General features: G+C 36.5%; 1 protein-coding gene across 1 annotated transcript in view; it reads left to right on the forward strand.

Annotated features, from left to right (window-relative positions):
* The window catches only part of LOC121409326 (LIM/homeobox protein Lhx5-like), a 63562-nt gene extending 45512 nt beyond the window's left edge, over positions 1 to 18050 (forward strand). The window contains exons 4-5 of the mRNA XM_041601257.1: positions 8615 to 8789; positions 14012 to 18050. Coding sequence (XP_041457191.1) covers positions 8615 to 8789; positions 14012 to 14445 — 609 coding nt within the window. The 3' untranslated portion in view covers positions 14446 to 18050. The remainder of the gene's footprint in view (positions 1 to 8614; positions 8790 to 14011) is intronic.
* Positions 18051 to 20207: the final 2157 nt, after the last annotated feature.

Genomic DNA, 20207 nt, shown 5'->3' on the forward strand with positions numbered 1-20207 from the left:
GAAAATGAGAGGGAGAGAGATGGGGCGGGGGAGAGACCAGTCTCCTTGTTGTATGACGTAATAATCAGACTATATAGCGAACTACCGAGGAATGTTGACTGATTCTTTTTTTTTTTTTTTTTTTTGGGGGGGGTAATATGGGTAATATCTATAATATAATAATATAATATAATAGAATAGAATGTATGGGGATCTATGTGGAACTTTATATGAATAGTGTTCAACCAAGAAGAGCGCATGCAAGTAACGATAAACAAAGAATGGTCGGTGAATTCTCGTAGTGAAAATATCACGAGAGGAGTAGAGTGGAGAAGATTATCAAAGCCAAACACTTTAAAAGAGTTGACATAAAATAACAATATGAAGAATGTCATCTCGTCTTTCATGTAAGACGATACTCATAACATACACTCCCTACGGATCATGTGAACGGAGTCAATGAACAGACTGGTATCCATCCCAGCTAAATTTATTATTTTTCAATCGCTGACAGTAAACTCAGTCGACAGAAATGTTCATATTTTTAGATTTTGTTTAGTTTTTGTTTTATTCGTTTTGTTTCTCTATTTTGTATCTCCATGGGTAGGATAGAGCTTCCTAAATCTCCCTCTTGTGGTACTTGAGATTTATAATAGGTGGATGCTTGGTGATGATGTTCATAGGGCACGTAAGGTCGGGTTTAAAGCGAGCGGGTTACTGCTAGAAGCCCAGCGGGGCCATTGCGGCGCGGTAGAGAACAGAGAATCGAGGCCATGAGGTCACAGAGGGGGCGTACTTGCGAGGTTTCCGAGGTTGCTTTGGGAGGGGTCTTGGATCGAATCCCTATGGGGGCGAGTATGACCCTGTTCAGGGGACCGAGACGCATTGTTCACCAATCCATGTTGTACCTTGGTGAGAGAGATATCAGCTTGTGATGTTCCAGATGGTTCATAATAAAATCTTCTTTTCTCGAATTTATCAGGGAATAAATTTTGAATTAGCTTATCTGAAGAAAAAAAAAGTTTTCAAATACGTGGTCAAAATGAAAGTTATTGTTAATTATCTAGGAGAGTGTGAAGATAATATGATCCCCGCAAATTAACCACATGCTTGATCATATATACATTGAATACATATAGATTTGATTTATATTCAAGTCTTTTTTATAATTTATATTTGTATGTTTCATTATATCATGAAGTCATGACAAGGTAAAATTACAATATTTACAGCTTATTAATACAGATCAGAGTTATTGTGACAAATAACAATAATAACAAAAATAAAGCTTAACAAACAAAACAATAAAATACTACAAGGCAAACACACTAACAATTACAATCATGTCTTTTACTAATAAACATTGTTTGTATTTTTGAATTCATTTAATTTTGATACGGCAATGTTGTCTGTATCTTTTAGTCATTTTTAATCCACATTTGCATCATCGATTGACTTATAGGCTTTGTTGTTACATTTTATACAGCTTTGTACTAATTTTCAGTTACAATCGTTCAAAGTATTCAGTGGATGATATGTCTTTGAATTTCATTCATTATATCTATTAGACATGCCAAATACAAATTAGATATGTATTAAAAATAAACAAAATAATGAAACAAGTTGACTCGCCCTTTCTTCCTCTTTCTCTATCCGTATCTCTTTCCCCATGCTTACTTGCTTCTATGTATCTCCTCTAGTTCTTGGAAGATATATTAGGCATGCCCATTTTGATCGATAAGCAATTACTCCAACTGACACATAGAGATAGGGGTTTGAGAGGATTAGGAATTCTTCTCATGTACTTTGGCATTTATTTTCCTCGGAAGCGTTACCACACCAATATAATCCATATCGCTAGCTTTACCATGTATCAAACCTTATACCACTGATAATGAGATTTATGGAAATTAGACAAGAGGAACAGTTCTCAAGAAAATCGACTTTCCTTCGAGAATTAAAAATAAAAAGCGATCACTTCAGCTTGTTGTATGAGGAATCAACCGCTTCCAATCGAAATTGTTTTTATTTTAGTCATCATCCACAATCAGAGTCTAATGTATAAAATCTCAGTGTAAAACAAGATTTCTGCTTTTTGCTTCTCACCCCCCTCCCACCCCAACTCACCTCTCCCCCTGTATAACCAGATTCTAATGTATATTATCATATTTCATTCAAATCTGTAGGGAGTCATTTTCGGTAAAATCACTCGGATCTTTTTGAAATTCCCCGGATTTACGCTCCAAATCCTCCCCTGTGAATGGGCAGAACTATGTCACTGGCCCCACCCTATTTAGGCCTGACAATACCAAATATGAATAGATGCACCAACACTGCAGACAAAATGTGAACGATTCAAGTTTTACCTACTAGTTCCATGATGGTATAGTGAATGAATTTTTGTTCTTATTCATGGCATCAAGGGGGGGGGGGAGGGTTAGTGGAAAGAATTTTAGTTCTGTATCATGGCATCATTGAGGGCAGTTGACGGGTAATCTTCTCGATATTGGTATCAATCCATGGGATCTAACTTGGACTAAAAGTTGATACCTACTCAGTAATTGGTACATCAATGATAGACCACAAACGCCTCCGAGTTTTTTCTCCATCTGATTTGATGGAGGGATAGGATGAGGGCTGGAGAGAAGGAAAACAGCTATACAAGAAAGAGGGAATGAAAGAAAAGGCAGGAGGGTTATAATAATAGTGAAAGATAGAAGAAGTATCGATTGGGAAAAAGTGATCGGAAAGTGGAGGAGAAATGAAGGAGAGAAATGAAGAAAATAAAAAGGAAGGAATGAAGAAGAAGAAGAAGAAATAAGAAAGTGATAATGAAAAATAATAAGAAATTTATAATATAATATAACAAAAAAATAAGAAACAATGACATAGATAAGGAGACAAGAGAAAAGGAAGAGGAGGAAGATGAAATGAAATACGAGGGTTAGAGAAACTTGAGCGGAGAAGCAGTAAGTAAACAATCGAAACAGTGCAGACAACGCCAGTACACCATCAGGTCTTTGAAATTAAATGTTCAAATGTTGAAAAGCCATGTTTTGATGAGATGGAATGTAGTATAGGGGCTTAATAGTTGACATACGTAAGATCCAACCTAATTAATAAGTCATGCCAAATTATGTTGTTTGTTGTTTACAGTCAAGAATCGGAATTATTTGCAGTCCGTCAACTCTACCTGAATTAACTCTTCTTGAGCTCTACATGAATAAATCCTTGGGGCTTTCCATTACTTGTAAATGGCTTTCTCTTTACCCCCCACTTTGTTCTCGGCATTTTTATAGTGAAACATTGCTGACCAAAATAATGAACCGAATAATGGTTCAAATTCACGCAACGATATCATTTTTGTCTATTAGTCATCGTGGTCATGATTATATAAAAAATGTCTCAAACACCACAACCTTCTAAATTTACTTATTTTATTGTGTCGAATTATCTTCCATGCGGTTATTTAGTTTTACCATGCATTACACACATGCAAATGATAAGTTAACATCTTCTTTAGACGAGGACTCTACTCTGTATATTACATAACCATGATAACGATGTCCCCAAAATATTACCATGATTACAAAGTCTCTTCTATATGGGCATCTACATTGTGTTTCCCTTCTCCACTCCACTTACCCCCCTTCTCTCTCTCTCTCTCTCTCTCCCTCTCTCCATCCCTACTCTCCCTCTCTATCTTATACCAAGGCTCAACGAATTACCCTTGTCATACATCGTGTGAGTGGACATGAAAAACTGGGTTATCTGACTGGGAGAAGATAATACTGTATCGTAAAGGTTTCGGGTCTCGAACTGTGCGGTGCGATTTGCCACCGTCGCTTGCATAAAACTTGCAAGCATAGACCGACTCTTTGGTTTGTTGAAGTCTGTTTGGGCTTTGAAGTTAACCGCGGTGTCACTCATCAGTTTCACCACCCCGTGCGATACCTGGTCTAATCACCCCCAGGGGATTCCCGGTTGGTATGCCTTTACTCTGCCCCCTCACAACCTCTAATCGCCTCCCCCGGGTTACCTAACTCCGATTGAGCCCGGTAGTCGGGGGTTTTGCCCTCTATTATTTTGTCTTTAAACCAATGTTAATTCTACGGAATAGTATCCCTCCCCCTTAAATTCGATGGCAACTACATTTATATTCACCGCTTATTAAAGATTATACTTATTTCGTTTTATCTTTGATGATGATTAGAACGGTAAAGTATTAAATGATTATCAATCATAATTTTTCGTGATATCTTAATTATTGGATCGAATTATCTCAAGATTTTTAAATCACGAAACCAAACTAGAACCAGCATGTTATTGCTTTCAAGACAGCAAGAGAAAGCGCTGAGTCCACGGTGAATAATGATTGTTGCATCAATCGTTGGGAAATCGAGGGAGGGGGGGGGGGCTGTATCCGCAGGTTACCAGAATGTAAAGGGGTTGAAGGATAAGGGAAGAAGAGCGAAGAGATATGTTTCCAAGTTTGTCTGTTTGTGTATGCTTGGCATACCGCCGTGTCTGTCTTCACTCGGCAAACAAAGCACGAGTGTGCCCGAGAACTTCCCCCGAAACTCTGGGGACATGAGTGATCTACAACTGTATCCAGAACTTGTCGACAAGATTTCGTTGCACCGGCGCTAAACGTCCAGATGGGAAGCTCATTTAGCTTCCCTAAGTTTCTCTCTCCGTCGTCTGCTTGTTTCAAAACCCTTTTCATCCCTTCTATTTCAGTATATAATATATTTCATTTCATTTAGCCTCTGTTTTAATCGCCAATTTCAGCCAGTAGACCACCCAAAGTAACGTTTGAAATTATATGATGTATTATGACGGAATCCGGGGGGGGGGGGGGGGTCACTCACGATATCATGTACGACGCACGTGCGTCCTCAAAAAGCGTCTAATGTCTGTTTTCAGCCTTTCGACGTCTCCTGAAAAGGGTGTTTTCAGCTACAAGTGCTGTTTTCGACGTTTAGTGTCAATAGACTTGATCTGAATGTTATGCATTAATACATTTAACGTAAAACTAACGAAATTTTTATGCAATTGGCTAAAAATATCGAAACTGCATGACTTGTGTGTTATCTATCATTTCTAAATCGTATTACCCAACTCGCCAATGAATCTGGTTCATTCTATAATTTCTATTCCAAATCCAATCCTTTCGCTACCTGCAATATAAAGTTTCTCTTATTGTCCATTTACCCCATCCCCGTAGGCCTGTACCCCTTCCATTTACCCCATCCCTTCTCTCTGTAGTTTTTTTTTTTGTTGAATTATTACATTGGCATCGGACCCTAAACCAATGAGTAGTGAATACAGAACAACAATCACCCCTCATCTATTCCCCATGGTGAACGCATGCCACATGCCGAACAAATTGGTAGCGATATAAATACCGGCTTCAAGCGTCTTGACTTGGGCCGCCAGGGGGCGGTGTCTAAGGCCGTTCACCCAGTGTTCATAAGTATTATGACATCTTGTAAAAAAATGTCTCACATAAAAAAGATAATAGTTGGAATTATATTTGTTCATTATATCACATACGGCAATTGAAGCTGTGTAATCAGGTATTGTTAAACAAACGTCCAATGTAGAGAGATTTTTATCGTACAGGCCTACATAAATTATAATCAACCACTACATACTTTTTCTTTTGAATTGTGATACATATCTAGCAGTGAAGTTTTAACAAAGGCAATATAATAATCAAAGTCGTGCCCTTCAAAATATTATGTATCATTTTTAATGGAAATGAAATGAAGAATTGAGAAATGAAAATTTAGGGGGAAAATGGCGTAACTTCGCCAAGTAATGGGTTTACTATCAGAAAATTAACTATAAAGCCCATAATAATAGAGAACCAGTTGCTTCATTACCTCGGACATTATTACCGTATCACGGATGAAATCTGAAGAGACAACGTTAAGAGCTCGTTCAAGTGCACATGTCGGCTCACATCTCAACACCAACCACACATATTTGTTGGCATGTAGGGTACGAACTTGTTTTCGTTGTTCCGTCACAGAACGCGAACCATACGATACGATACCATGAAAGACAGCGGTGTGGACTAAAGGATACACTTTCAAACAGAAACTAAGAGAACTTGAGAGTTTTGGCGACAGCGATTCGCAAGCAAAGCTCGAATCAGGTGACTTTCGATTTACGACTAGTCTAGAACAAGTGTGGCAACATACCTTCATCATTCACGGCTATGCAGGGTTAACTGCATAGATCCAGAAAATAAAAAACCTTTTGTGGAACCAACATCGATTCAAACATGAAGGTGTGGATCATTGTACTAGTAGCTGATTTCAACTTGAAACGTTGTTATTTCATATTTCAAATCTATTAATGGTCATGCCCAAAATATCTTCCTGAATTACTCCATGGAGGCATACCGTGCTCCAGTAGCTCCGTTTGTTCTGCAAATAAACAAAGTCTTAACGGTCAAACAAGAAAAAAAAAACTTTTAGGTGATAGGTCCTTTTCTAGCTCTGCCCCAGGTCTCTAGAATTCTCTTTCAGCTTCCCTTCTTACTATCACCACTATCACATTGTTCAGAATAATATTACAAATTCTTCAAATGGAAAAAAGCATATTCAACATAATTACTCTTTGTTTGATACTTTGATTTTATTATTTTGTAGGCCTACTTTAAAAAATTTATTTACATTTTAAAGCTCTTTAATATGAATTCCATGAAAAAGGCAATGTAAGATAATGATTATTCGTGAAGCCAAATAACACCTAGTATAAAAAGATAACAATGTACATGTATTCCATTCCCCCTGTCTCTTATATCCTCTTTATTTTACTTCTCTTTCTTTTGACCTCCGTGAGTCCCGACCCAAAAAAAAGAGTTCAGTAAGATGTCTGACTCCATGTTGTACTGATGAAAACATTGGACAGTCTGCTCTGCACTATTCGGTACAGACCTGCTGTGAACTACATCTTAATTTCTATAACCAGGAAACCTTTTACCAGTTTTACACATTACAATTCATTTACTCAAGACAAAGACACAGAGATTGGCCTAATCAGAGACAAGACAAATTTACGCGTCTCGCACATTGCGAGACGAGATTTTGTTGCCCATCTAATAATAAAGGACCGCTCTACGCGCCGATCAATAAGATGCGGTAGTAAGCGGAGCGAGCAAGCTGAAATCATACTCCAATACACCTGCTCCTTCCGTCTGTAAACTCATCATCTTCACTCAAAATATCTTACTTCTACCATCAGAGCAAACTTCCATTAAATTTGATTCCCTGATGGACTTTCTTTTCCTTAGGAATCAGACTTTAAAATGAAATGTCTTTGTATGCATTGATTAGGGAGTTATATTAGAAAGGGTCGAGTAATGGTCACTCGTTTTTTTTCAACATAAATCTTTCTTGCTGTCATGGAAATAATATTGAATTATATGATATGAATTAAAAATTATCTTATTTTAGATAAAATCGTATATGAAATAAGAAAGTTATGAAATTTTCAGTTTGTTACAATACAGTCAAAGGGAAAACTTATGCAAATAAGAGAGTTATTGATGCTGTCATTTACCATGTTTATTCGCAATTTCCTTTGATTTTTATTGTATGAATTATACAACATTTAAATCATTACAGAGTTTACAAGGATCCTATCGATTGAACCAAAAAGGTTAAAACAATGTCAATTCTACATGTTAATCATGTTCATAGATGAATAAATATTTGTTTCACATGAAAATGAGGAGAACATTAAAGCAGTTCATATTTATATTAAAATATTTTAAAAAATAGTGAATGGGCGTCGTCATCTGTCTCCTCCTTTGTATATCGACTAGGAAGTGCATGTTATGTTTTTGTGAATTAAGCGAATGTTAAAAACTTTCTTATTTTGCATCCGATTTTGATGAAATTTTCAGTGTTATATACTTGGTTTGTGTGTGTGGGAGGGAGGGGGCGTGTCTAGTGGTTACGACTGTTGTCTTTCAGTCTGAGGGACATTGGTTCTATTCCCAACCATGCCGTGATTTCCTTCAGCAAGAAATTTACCCTTATTGTGCTGCACTCAACCCAGGTGAGGTGAATGGGTAACCGGTACGAAGAAATTTCTCAAATGCTTGAGCGCCTACATGGCGACTCGGCTGCAGCCGGGTTAATGATAATACCAATATTTATTGTTAAGCACAATAGAGGAAACTAATAGTAGCCGTGTCCATATTATAATTATATTATTATTACTATAATTATTATTATTGATAATATTATTTTTTTTTTTGTTATTTCTCTTTGTATTCAAAATATCATTTTGTTTTGGGGGTGGACTTGTCTTTGAGGTCAGTAGAGATAATGGAGCCTTTAATAATTGATTCTACCTCCTGTTAACTTTATTAAATCGACGATTCGTATGTTACTTAGAATTGACTGATGAGTTGTGTCCTTTAAAAGAACATGAGAAAGGCGTCCGTGATGCTATCGATTAAAACGTAGACACAGGCCTTTTTTTTTGTGGTGTCTTGTGATTTCAGACTAAGTCCATTTTCATGATTTACATTGTACAGTATAGTTACATAACCAACCACTATACTTTTTACAGAGAATCAATATTAAAATTGTAATTTCTTTATTTTTTTTAGGTCTGGTTTCAAAATAGACGATCGAAAGAAAGGCGAATGAAGCAGCTGAGTGCGTTGGGGGCCAGACGACATCATTTCTTTAGGAATCCAAGGCGCATGCGCCCTTTACGTGGTCCATTTGATGTAGAGAATAACCCAGATATGATGGGAAGTCCTCCATTTGGATACGATGCAGGTGAGATTATCACTCTTTGTAACAAAAAAGTCAATAAAATGTACATGCAATTATATTGGCCTGATATACAGATTCATGCAAACACAATAGAAATGTTTTATGACATTATATTTCATACCTTTCGATTAAAAAAGTATATCAGGTTATATACTCTTTAAATACGGTACAGCGCTAATTTTAGCACATTCCGAGCGCGTGTATAATATAGTGACTGAATTCAGGGTGCTAATTTTCATCATTAATAGGAATGCGTATGTTTCAAGGTGCTAATTTTTAGGACTTGCTGAGACAGTGCATTGAGTGCATTCGGGTGGAAAATGAATTAAAAAGATGAGAGGACATCTGAAGTTATACCTTAAACAAACGACACGATTGGGTACAAATTAATAGTAAATACATACACCATAAGAACACACACAACACAATACAATTTTGTATGGGGTCTCATATGGATCTATTGTCACCATCACACCAAATCAAACTTTTATTGCCATCATTTCATTCAAGAAAACTTTTTTCTAGTCCCTTTGGCCTTTCATCTGTAGAGAGTACCCCATGAATATCCATTATCTCATAATTATTGGGTATGTGAATGACCTCCTTTGTGTTGAAGAGTTCCTTTGACTCGGCATCATGATTAAGCTTACTTTTTAACACATGTGATCTTTTTAAAACTTTAGACTTTTTCAATCTCACTCGAGTCACATTGAAAGAAAACCACTCGTGTGCAGACGATTTCAACCGATAGCGATACGATTATAATCGACAGCAATCCGATTAAACAATTAGACTAAGAAGATTTGAACCAGTCACACTGTGATGTTTTTCATACGCAATTCGATTTGCGTTATTGGAAAAAACATCACGGATAAGAACAAAGTTATTCAGTAAATTGAATGAATGTCTTTGAAATTTACATGAAGTCTTTAAAGAGCTAGTTTGTAGAACATAGTATACTTATCCGGTTGGTTGAAGATAGTCGAGTTTGTTAGAACATAGTAATACTGTCTTATTCGGTTTGTTTAAGATAGTTGAGTGACATGGTACGTTAAAATCATTTAAACCTCCGAAGTGGCTTGTTGTTGGTTGACATTTTCTTTTAATGGATGATGCGTGGGAAATGAAGTAAAGATGACATCATTTAGGGAAGTAAAATAAAAACATTAACAGAGAAAGTCTTGACTCAAACTTCAAGTAGAAAAGAATGAGAAGTGAATTAGAACTTTTAAAACCATATTTGGTAGACCAAATATTTACATTTTGAATCAACGTGCACTGTACCGTGTATTGGTTTTACTTTTCCTAATAATCTGATGTTATGTATGCTGTAACACACGCCATCAGTCATGATATGTGTTATGCATTACTTTTACTCTGGTAATATTAGACTGATTTGTTTTTATTCATAAGTGTAACTTCTTTGATAATTAATAATAATAATAGTCAGTTCTTGTAAAGCGCATAATTCATTATGAATAACGTCTCTATGCGCTTCCAAAGGACTTGGATATTATTACCTCGGCTTTAGTTGGGCTACCTAGGCGCTCAAGCATTCAAGGAATTTCTTCCTACCGGGTACCCATTTACCTCACCTGGGTTTAGTGTAGCACAATGTGGATCAATTTTTTTTGCTGAAGGAAATTGCGTCATGGCTGGGATTCGAACCCACGACCATCTGTTTCAAAATCAGAAGACTGATCCACTGGGCCACAACGCTCCACAGAGCGTTTATATCTTTAACAAGATATCACGATTTTTATTTTTATTTATTTATTTTTATTTATTTATTTATTAATTTTTTTTTGGGGGGGATTTCTGTACTAAGTGACGATTCTGTTACACAGGCGTTACGAAAAATAATCATTATTTTGGCGCTTCGATGGTTATGAAATTGGTGTACTATTTCCTAGCTCTTAGTTTGTTACGCCGCGTCGCGTATAATGTACCGATAACACTCTTACTTTTCCTGGTTTCTCAGATAAAAAAAAAATGAAATGATATGTGCGACCAGCTCTTATCTTGATGATAGACTATCACCTCAATGACTTTACCCCATTACCATTCCTAACATCCTCTGTCAAACTCACCAAAGGGACAGGTTTTCTCACCTTTTTGTCTTACCAAATTGACCGGATATTTAGAGACGGCTCTCTAGATTCTGTTGAAGATTGTCGAGTGGTGTTGTTTGCTGCTGTCGTCTCACCTTACGATGTGTGACACAGTAAACCGCAAACGAGAGGCTAGAAAGTGCACTGCTCAGCAGCGAAAAGTGGCCTCTTCAGATTCGAGAGGGCTAAATAATAATTGAGAAAAGTACAAGGTGACCCAAGAAAATAAGGAATGCTCGATAGATTGGTCGTTGAATTTTGAGATGACTTTCTTGCTATTGATTATTGAAATCTAATGAAAATCAGTTGGTCTGTATTTCACGTGAAGCAAGGTCGAGTAGAACAGTGTTCGTTGTGACTGTAATATGAGTGGTGTATGAGAGACTCAGTGGACGATCATGACACCATGTTTAGTTCCGGTTTGTTTCGGTTTCAGCCATAACATGGATCAGATTCCCAAAAGACTGCAGCACTGCAGAAGGTTTCATGCAAGTATTACCGCGCGGTAGTTCACGGAGTTGGGTGTCGAAAACGAACGAAAACGAAAATAGCTCATATTGATAAATTCATTCTCATGTTATATTTTATTACTTCTTTGAAACTACTTAATCTATAAGTCCTAACTCGACATCAAGTTGTGTTTTGTATTGATTATTTTAATTTCACGAATACAATCAATTAATGAACAATGACTTCGCCCAAAGATACAATTCGTTTGAAGGAATACCATAAGAGCTGACTTCTTCAGGGTATTGTCGGTGAACTACTCTTATTGGGTGGCGTACATGTCTACTCAAACCCCCCGGGCTATCATAGGCGAGAGACACGTTACGCATCTCGCTCTCTGCTAGGGGAGCTTTCAGCTTCTGGGGGAATATACGTTCTCTAAATACCTATCTCATCGAATGTCAGTGATCATAGAAGTGTGTTCAGATTGTAATGTTTTTAATATAACCAGTAAGGAACATACCACTATAGCTTGACTTTCAAGATACTGGTAACTTAATTGCTTCTTGGCGTTTCGTTGCCTATTCAGGCGTACATTTTTATTTTTTGCGTTGCACAAAAAATCTTGTAAATTATTATCTGAAGAAAGACAAGATAGAATAATTATTCATTCATTTTGATTATCTTAATTTGTTTATCGAATGATTCATTTTAAAAATCAATGCAAATTAGCTAGTTTAAGGTCTACGCACTATTTAGATTGGAATTGATGTTCACAATTATATAGGTTATAACTATTTCAAAATAAATGGGCATGACTATATGATTTGAAAAAGAGAGAACGTAATGTTAACAAACCTGAACGGAATTCTTCATGACAAATACCATATAGATTATTATGAAGGATATGCTTTTAGATGGTATGCACTCGGCATGAAGAACAAACTGCATAACTGTATAATATTTATTCACTTTCCAAACAACTTCCAGTCGGCTGTGGTCGGTCTGCAATCTATCGTGTGTCTTTTGTGTTGGGGTGATGGGGGGATGGTGTGGGGTAGGTTTAATATAAAGATGACACTTCTCTTGAATTTAGAGTAAATGATTAATGAAATGCCTTTGGCATATTTTTTATCCATCTTTTCAAATGATAACGTTCCATATATTTTGTAAAGAGCTGTGTACACATAAAATAGTATTTAGATCGTTGTAATCATGATATATATCAACAGTGGAAACAATGTCCCAGGAAATCAGACAATATAAACAGATAAGAACAATTTAGGAACACGTATCTCGCTGTGATAGTTCTTAGAAGGCTTTCGCTGCTTCCAGGTCCAATATTAGTATCACGCTCTCCACCACATGCAGCGAACATAACTGAAACGACATGATGCCCCCTATCCAGGCATTTAAATGACTTTTCAGTAATATTGTTTCACCTATGATGAGGTTTCTCAACGTCTTACCTGTACCATTTACCTCAGTGGGTGGCCATAAAACGCTGTTTGCCATTGCTTGTATTTGGATGTCAAACATTCATAGTTTTGTTATTTTCAGACTGATAACGAGGTATCACTATATCGATAGCAATCTCATTCAGGTGAATGTTGCCAGACTTCTTAATTTTTTTAGCATAAGACAAAAAATGTCTTGAGTACAGGATCTGCAGAATTAGTCGTATGAACTGCCACCATTACCACAACATCTACCATCACCACCACCACCACCACCACCACCAATGTCACCATTACCACCACCACCACCACAACTACCACAACATCTACCATCACCACCACCATTACCACCACCGCCACTACAACCACCACTACCACAACATCTACCATCATCACCATCACAACCACCACCTCCACCACTACTACTATCACCATCACAATCACCATCGGCCCCCCCTTAAAAAATGAACAGAAATGCAGTATTGCAGAATTCAGTGATGGAAAGAGGATGTGAATTGATAAGAGCACAAACGTACTTTATGCATCCATGGTGGAATAGGGAAGATGTGATGGTGGGTATTGGGCAGGGAGATGATGTGCATTGTAACGGAACACCGAGTACGGCTTTAGAAGCGGGGAGGTGTAAATCTGTTTTAGGCCCAGATACGTGAGGGGATTGGGCGCAAGGAGGTGTTAAGACTTACTGCAATCTCTTTCTCGCTACTCCTTTCATAGAAATGATACCCACTCAATATTCTTAACCCATCTGAGCCCACTACGGAGTCAACTCTTACTCATATAATTCGTTAGAGGACTATCTTGGGGTGGTAGTTCTCTCCGATGTAAGAAAAGGAACGTTGGATGGATATATTTGGTATCTGTTTGCAAACAGTTCCCGCCACACTTTACAGCATCTTATTTGGAAAAAAATACTTCCAGAAAATTAGCCGGCTCTTAACATTGTCAGCGGTACTGCATTTTATTCTCCTTATCGTTAAAATTGTATCTCTGTTGTGGCACATTGTAGTAATGAAAGAAATATATTGTTTGAAGTCAACTTCACCCCCAACAACAAGCATTGCAAGATGGTTTTAAAAAATAAAGTAAGATCAAATACGCAATACAATAAAAAGTTTAGTGAAAATCGGCTGAAAATATATTAATGTTTCACATTTTCATGAGTATTGTTTTTGTTTATCATTATATTCAGATGGTAATCCTGATTACTATGGACCAGCTGGTTATTTTGATTACTTCCATCCTGGTCATCCAAATGGTCCACCTTCATCAGAAGCACCAGTTCAACCAACCGATATGAATCCTTATATGCAGCACCCACCAGTATCACAAGGAAATCATCCTATGGATCATCATATCCCAGTATCTCAAACAAGTCTTGGTGGAGGAATACCTTCTGATGGGGGTGAATATCTCTCTGGTAAAGATATTAATACCAGTCCAGAGCCTATGCAGCATTTACCGCCCGTCTCAGCTAATGGAGATATGTTCCACCATCACCCACATCATCCTCATCCTATGGGAGAAAGATTTGGTCCACCGAGAGGGGGCGCTCATCCACCTCACGTGAACGGTTTCCGGGGTGTACCTCCTCCTCATCAAGAGCTTGTGGAAGGAGTGTGGTGACGAACTTTATTAAAAGACACTTGTCTGCGAACTATATCAGAATTTTATTTCATCCTGGATAAAGAAAATTGATTTATGAGAATATATATCGTTATTGACATTGTTCTGTGACATAGGCTCTTGAAAAGAACTACTGAAAATGTTTTTTCATCATGTCAAAATGTATGTAACTTTCACAAGTATTGAATGTTTTTCACTTCTGCGACTGTGTTACATGTGGACATTGAGGCTGAGTATATTCTTCTAATGGATTTCGGCTGACATCAATACAGCAGTATTATTGTTATTAGTAATGTAGTCATCACGTGTCTTGGACAAATAAACTTCTTTAAATGAGCAGAAAATATGATATTTGCCAAAATATATAGACATACGACTTTCATGACTGCTCAGTTTAATAGTTCATAAAACGCTTTATTTATTTTTGTTTTTTGAGGTCATTATCTCGTCATGGCGTCTAGTAACTCGTATGTGGTATTGATTTCTTTTGTATTAACCGTGATGATCCTTCATATTTTTTCAAAAGTAATTTTAAACATACAGACATTAAAAAACATTCATTGATGTATTCTTGCCCATTTATACCCATCTTAATTTACTCAATGATTGTTTGATAACAATGTTAGCCTTAGATTGTATATTCCACGCCGTGCTTCTTTGCATCAAAATTGAATGTAAATGTGAAAAGAAATGTATTGCTGTCTAGAATTCCAATTAGAAAGTTTGATGCACCGTTAAGTGAGTGAGTCAATGCTTTATCGTTATAATGAAAATGTGCAATTTGTATAGAACATAATCATGCTTGTATTGACTACACAATATAATTTAAATTCTTAAAATTTAAACTTGGTTGAGGAACGCGGCCATTGTCATCTCATTTTCTTTATTCTCTATATTTGGATTCTCACTAAATAAGCGGGATTCAAGTCTCAAGATTGTTGGCCCCATTATTACAGTGACTATCGGCATTGAAATCTCGGTTCTTTCCCTCAATCTCTTTTATTATTATGCTCATACTAGTATATTCATTATAGGACAAAAATATCATCCATGCGTCATTATCCATCAGCCACGAAATCTCGATCTTTTGAAATTCTCTCATTATGACCTCCTCAATCTCGCTCTGCCTCTATCCGCTCCTCTCTCTCTCTCCCTCTCTGTCTTTCTCTCCATGTTTCTCTATTTATGTCTCTATCTGTGTCTATCTTTTCCTTTATCAATCTTTCTCTCGTCAATTCCTTTCTTTTCCTTTTCCTCTCATTTCTTTGTGTACCATCCTTCTTTTATTTTAGAATAGCTTTTATATGATAATCTACATTATTTTATACAGTGGCAGATCCAGGGTGATGGGGGGGGGGGTGTTAGGGAATTTAAATCCCCACCTGGTGCTTCCTAAAAAAATAAACAAGGAGGGAAGTGTGATCAAACTCAAACACCCTTTCCCTTTTCCAAGTGGCGGATCTACAGGGAGGGGGGGGCTGTACTCATCGTTATTGGGTCAACCAATGTGTCGAACCCCTTCTTAGCAAAAATCTATATCCACCACTGTCTCATGTTCATGTAGTATCAATAAATGATAATTTTATTAGCATTTTTCCGTATCTCATGAAATCTGGAGCTGACCAATAGTTAACTGAGATATTTGGGACTATATATTTTTATTACTTGTTCTTTTTCCTTGACAACATTATCGGTGGACCTTGTTATGCATTATTGACATCGACAAATTTAATATCAATATTCACCCTTTTTTCTGTTGAAACATGAGGTTTGATACAGGGTAATTGTATTCAATGAAGTGATGAAGTAATGGAGTTTAAATTCGATTGATTTATTTCCTCTCCGTTAGTTTAACTTCCTATATATCCTTTACCGGGAATAAAATCAATTTATGAACACCACACACTAACCTAAAAACTGTATACTCGTGAGTTTTTCGTGGTTAAGTAATCTCATTCCATTGGGGATATTTGATGCCAAATAAAGTAAAAACTTATATGAATTTTACCATCCTTAGAGATGATTTTTTTCTTCTAAAAATGCAAATGTTCCAGGATAAACACGATAGGGAAGCGAATATGTATAGCACAGAATGCTTAGGAATGTATGGAGTAACATTGAATTCTCACAATGACTTGTTATGTAATAAGAAGAGTCTAGCTATCAGGTTTGGATTCATGTTCGTTATGGAACAAGCCTTATGAATGTTGTATAATATTCTTGAAGTTTAAATGAGGAATTGTAATGATTTACCAAAACATGCCAAATGAATGGTTATGTTTGAATTTTAAATTGATCGGTGAATCTATGCAGAGTCTTCAAGTGAGAGAGAGAGAGATAAAGATAAATGTATTCATTCATTTTCTTCACTTTAAAGCGAGCTTTCGAACAATTTTCTTTTGTATTCAGAATTATCGCCACTTTAGTAGAGTATTCATATTTGTGAAGTATTCCTTCGATTTTTATAAAAAAAAACTTATTTCAACGATTGGCGTGAGCTTTCGAACAAATAACATGTAAGAATGATATATCATGGATATACGAGTAGATTTATAATATTCATTGCTGAAGAATGTTGTAAAACCTTATTTCTTATCATGTTCCTGCGGTTTTAGGCAATACGTCAACGTACTTTCATACACACTGTATTCAATACAGCCAGTGTTCATTTCAATGTTTATTATATAAGGGGACGGAATATTATTATATGGGGTTCAGTTTTTAATAGTGGATCTGAGTAAAATAATTTATCATCTCCTAATAACTTTACTCCTTATGCTCAAGGATGATAGTTAGTGGTAACATGTGGAAGAGGGGAGGGGGGGGGGTAGATCCACCTACAATCAAATGAAGAGAGAGAGAGGGGTAATTGGTTGTTCAGCTGAAAGAGTATCTTAATTAATTTTATATTCTGAAAAAGGGTGCTGTTAAAAACTGGATCGCTATATTTTTATGTTTTATCCATAATTATTTTGGTTAACGGATGGTCCCCCGTAAAGCATAAATATTGTTCCGATTAGGTACTCTTAATTAAACCATAATTAAACTTGTGTTCTTGATATTCTTTTAATCTATGTTTTCTATCTTTCATATCGTAATCAACTCTCTTTCAATTAACGCAGTCGAATTTAATGCAATGTAAATAACAGATGGAAGATTCTTCTCATTGTGCACATGTGTGATTTACTTTAATTACGCAAGAGCACTTTGACTGCGTCATCTTTTTAAGGTAAATGATGTGGTAATGAATACAATAGATGTATTTGGACGAAGATAAAAAATTATATATTTGTTTTATTTCTCAAAATGTTTCAATATATTTTCATGTTGTTTTTTCTCTGTCATTCTTTTCTTTATTTTATTCTCTCTACCACTTTCTCTCAGTATTGTCATGTTTTTGTGAGACAGATTTGTATGTACTATTTGACTTTGTATAATTATTTAATTTAAATGATTAAAGTTACCTGACTTCTTCATTTAAAATCCATGTCTTTAATTGCGTTGTTGAGTCAGTGATAATAATGACTTCACATTTATATGCGTTTGATATTTTCAATGCGTTTGTGAATGAATTTTGTGTATTATAGATAAGAAGAAAATAGTGAGAAGTGGCAAGCTGAAAAGCGATACGTAAACAACTGTACATTATCAATTATATTGTGACAATTCAAATGACTGAAAGGAGAGAGAGAGAGAGGGAGAGAGAGAGGGGGGGGGGGGTGAGAAAAAGAGATGGAGATTGAGAAAAAGAAATGTAAGAAACGATCTAATGAAGATATCAACATAGCTGAAGACACGGAGAGGGGGGGGGTATAGAGGAAGATGGGGGGGGTACAGACAGACAGAGACAGAGGAGTAGGGATGTACGATGATGATGGGGGGGGTTACAGACAGACAGAGACAGAGGAGTAGGGATGTACGATGATGGGGGGGGGGGGGGGGGTTACAGACAGACAGAGACATAGAGTAGTAGGGATGTACGATGATGATGGTGGTGGTTGCAAAGATGGAATGAGACTCACCAATATGAACTGGCCGATCACCGTGAAATTACGTTTCGATTTTTTTCCACCTGAGATTCATTGAACACGATGCTCCTATTCTTCTTTCTTGGCAAGGGGTCGTGTATTATCTTTTGGGTCATTTTAAAGAGATGTAAGATATCTCTGTAAGGGGTCGTGTTAAAGAGATGTAAGATATATTCGTGTGGGGCCGTGTTATATGTGAGATGTCTCCATGAGGGGTCGTGTTAAAAATATGTGAGATATATTCGTGAGGGGTCGTTTTTAAGGGATGTATAAGATTTCTTTGTAAGGGGTCGTGTTAAAGAGATGCAAGATATCTTCGTAAGAGGTTGTGTAATACGATGTCTTCGTGAGAGGTCATGTTAAAGCAGTGCCAGATATATTTGTGGAGGATCGTGTTAGATATTTGAGATATCTTCGTAAGGGGTCTTGTTAAAAAGATTTGAAATATCTATGTCAGCTTCACAACAGTTTGTGATTAATTGTGAAAAAAAAACCATTTGCTTGATTTGATCGTGACACGAGTATTTTCTTCATCCCTTTATCGTCCTCTACTCACGTCTCTCTATCTCCTCTCCCCTGTTTCATAATATACACATTTAGCTAAATTATTCAGTGACTTAAAACAAATGTATTCCATTTTTTTCATCACTTTCATCAATTTCACTCTATATAATTGTCCCAATGCGCGCCCATCTCCCGTATTTCTCTTATCTGTAACCATAACTGTATAGGCCTACCAGTCTTCTAATTTTCACTTTTAACCCTGTCACACCAATTCTCTTATTATTAGAAATATCATGTAAAAATCACGCGATAAGATCCCTTGAATAACGATTTGAAATTGACACAGTAGCATGGTTTTCATAGCTGCATCTACCTTGTCCCCTGAGCAATATCATTATATTGCTCACGATCTTTCTATTCTGTCTGTACTTGCGACAGAATTTTTTTATTTGATCATCAAATATTAATGATCTCGACCCTTGGGGAATACAAATAAAACACAGACGGGCAAATGTAGGAACTATCTGCTAAGCTACAAGAAAGCAAATATTTTTTCATCAATGATTTTTTTTTCGTTATGAGCATACAAATTTACCATTCTGACAGGACGAACCGTGAGAACTTATAAGCATGGACCCTGATATAAAGTAGAGGGATTATTGATTTACATGGTAATCAATCACGTACATGTCTTTCGTCGAATATGGACTTATTCCTTGTTTTGATTTTCTTGTAGATGTCTGAAAGGTTTTATCAGAGCGAAGAGGTCTTCTCGTTGGTTGACGGGACGGACGCGATTGAAGAGGCAAAGAGCAGGTGGTTATAGTGTTAGTTCGCTTGGGGTAACGCGAGCGAGTATCGACCCGTACCTCGCCCGTGTCCTAGTCGTCAATTTCTTGGTAGGAAGAACGCATGCAGTGAAAGCATGTAGACCATGATTAGTGGCGCCGCAATGCGAGTGTGTCATGTGTGAAGAAAAAAAAGAAAAAAGAAAACAGATAGATAAGGCGAACAAGAGGCATAACCCTTTCACGGTGTTGGCGCTCAAATCAATTATATTGATAATAATAATATATAACTCTCTATAAAAAAAAATGGTCATGTGATAGCTTATAAATAAATATTGAAAATATGAATGATTCCCATTGGTGACAATCACTGATATACATGTAACATTCACATCATTGTTTCTAGTATTAATAATGATGATAAATGGTTTTATTCAGGTTA

This window comes from Lytechinus variegatus, chromosome 2 (assembly GCF_018143015.1).
Source record: "Lytechinus variegatus isolate NC3 chromosome 2, Lvar_3.0, whole genome shotgun sequence".
Classification (NCBI taxonomy): domain Eukaryota; kingdom Metazoa; phylum Echinodermata; class Echinoidea; order Temnopleuroida; family Toxopneustidae; genus Lytechinus; species Lytechinus variegatus.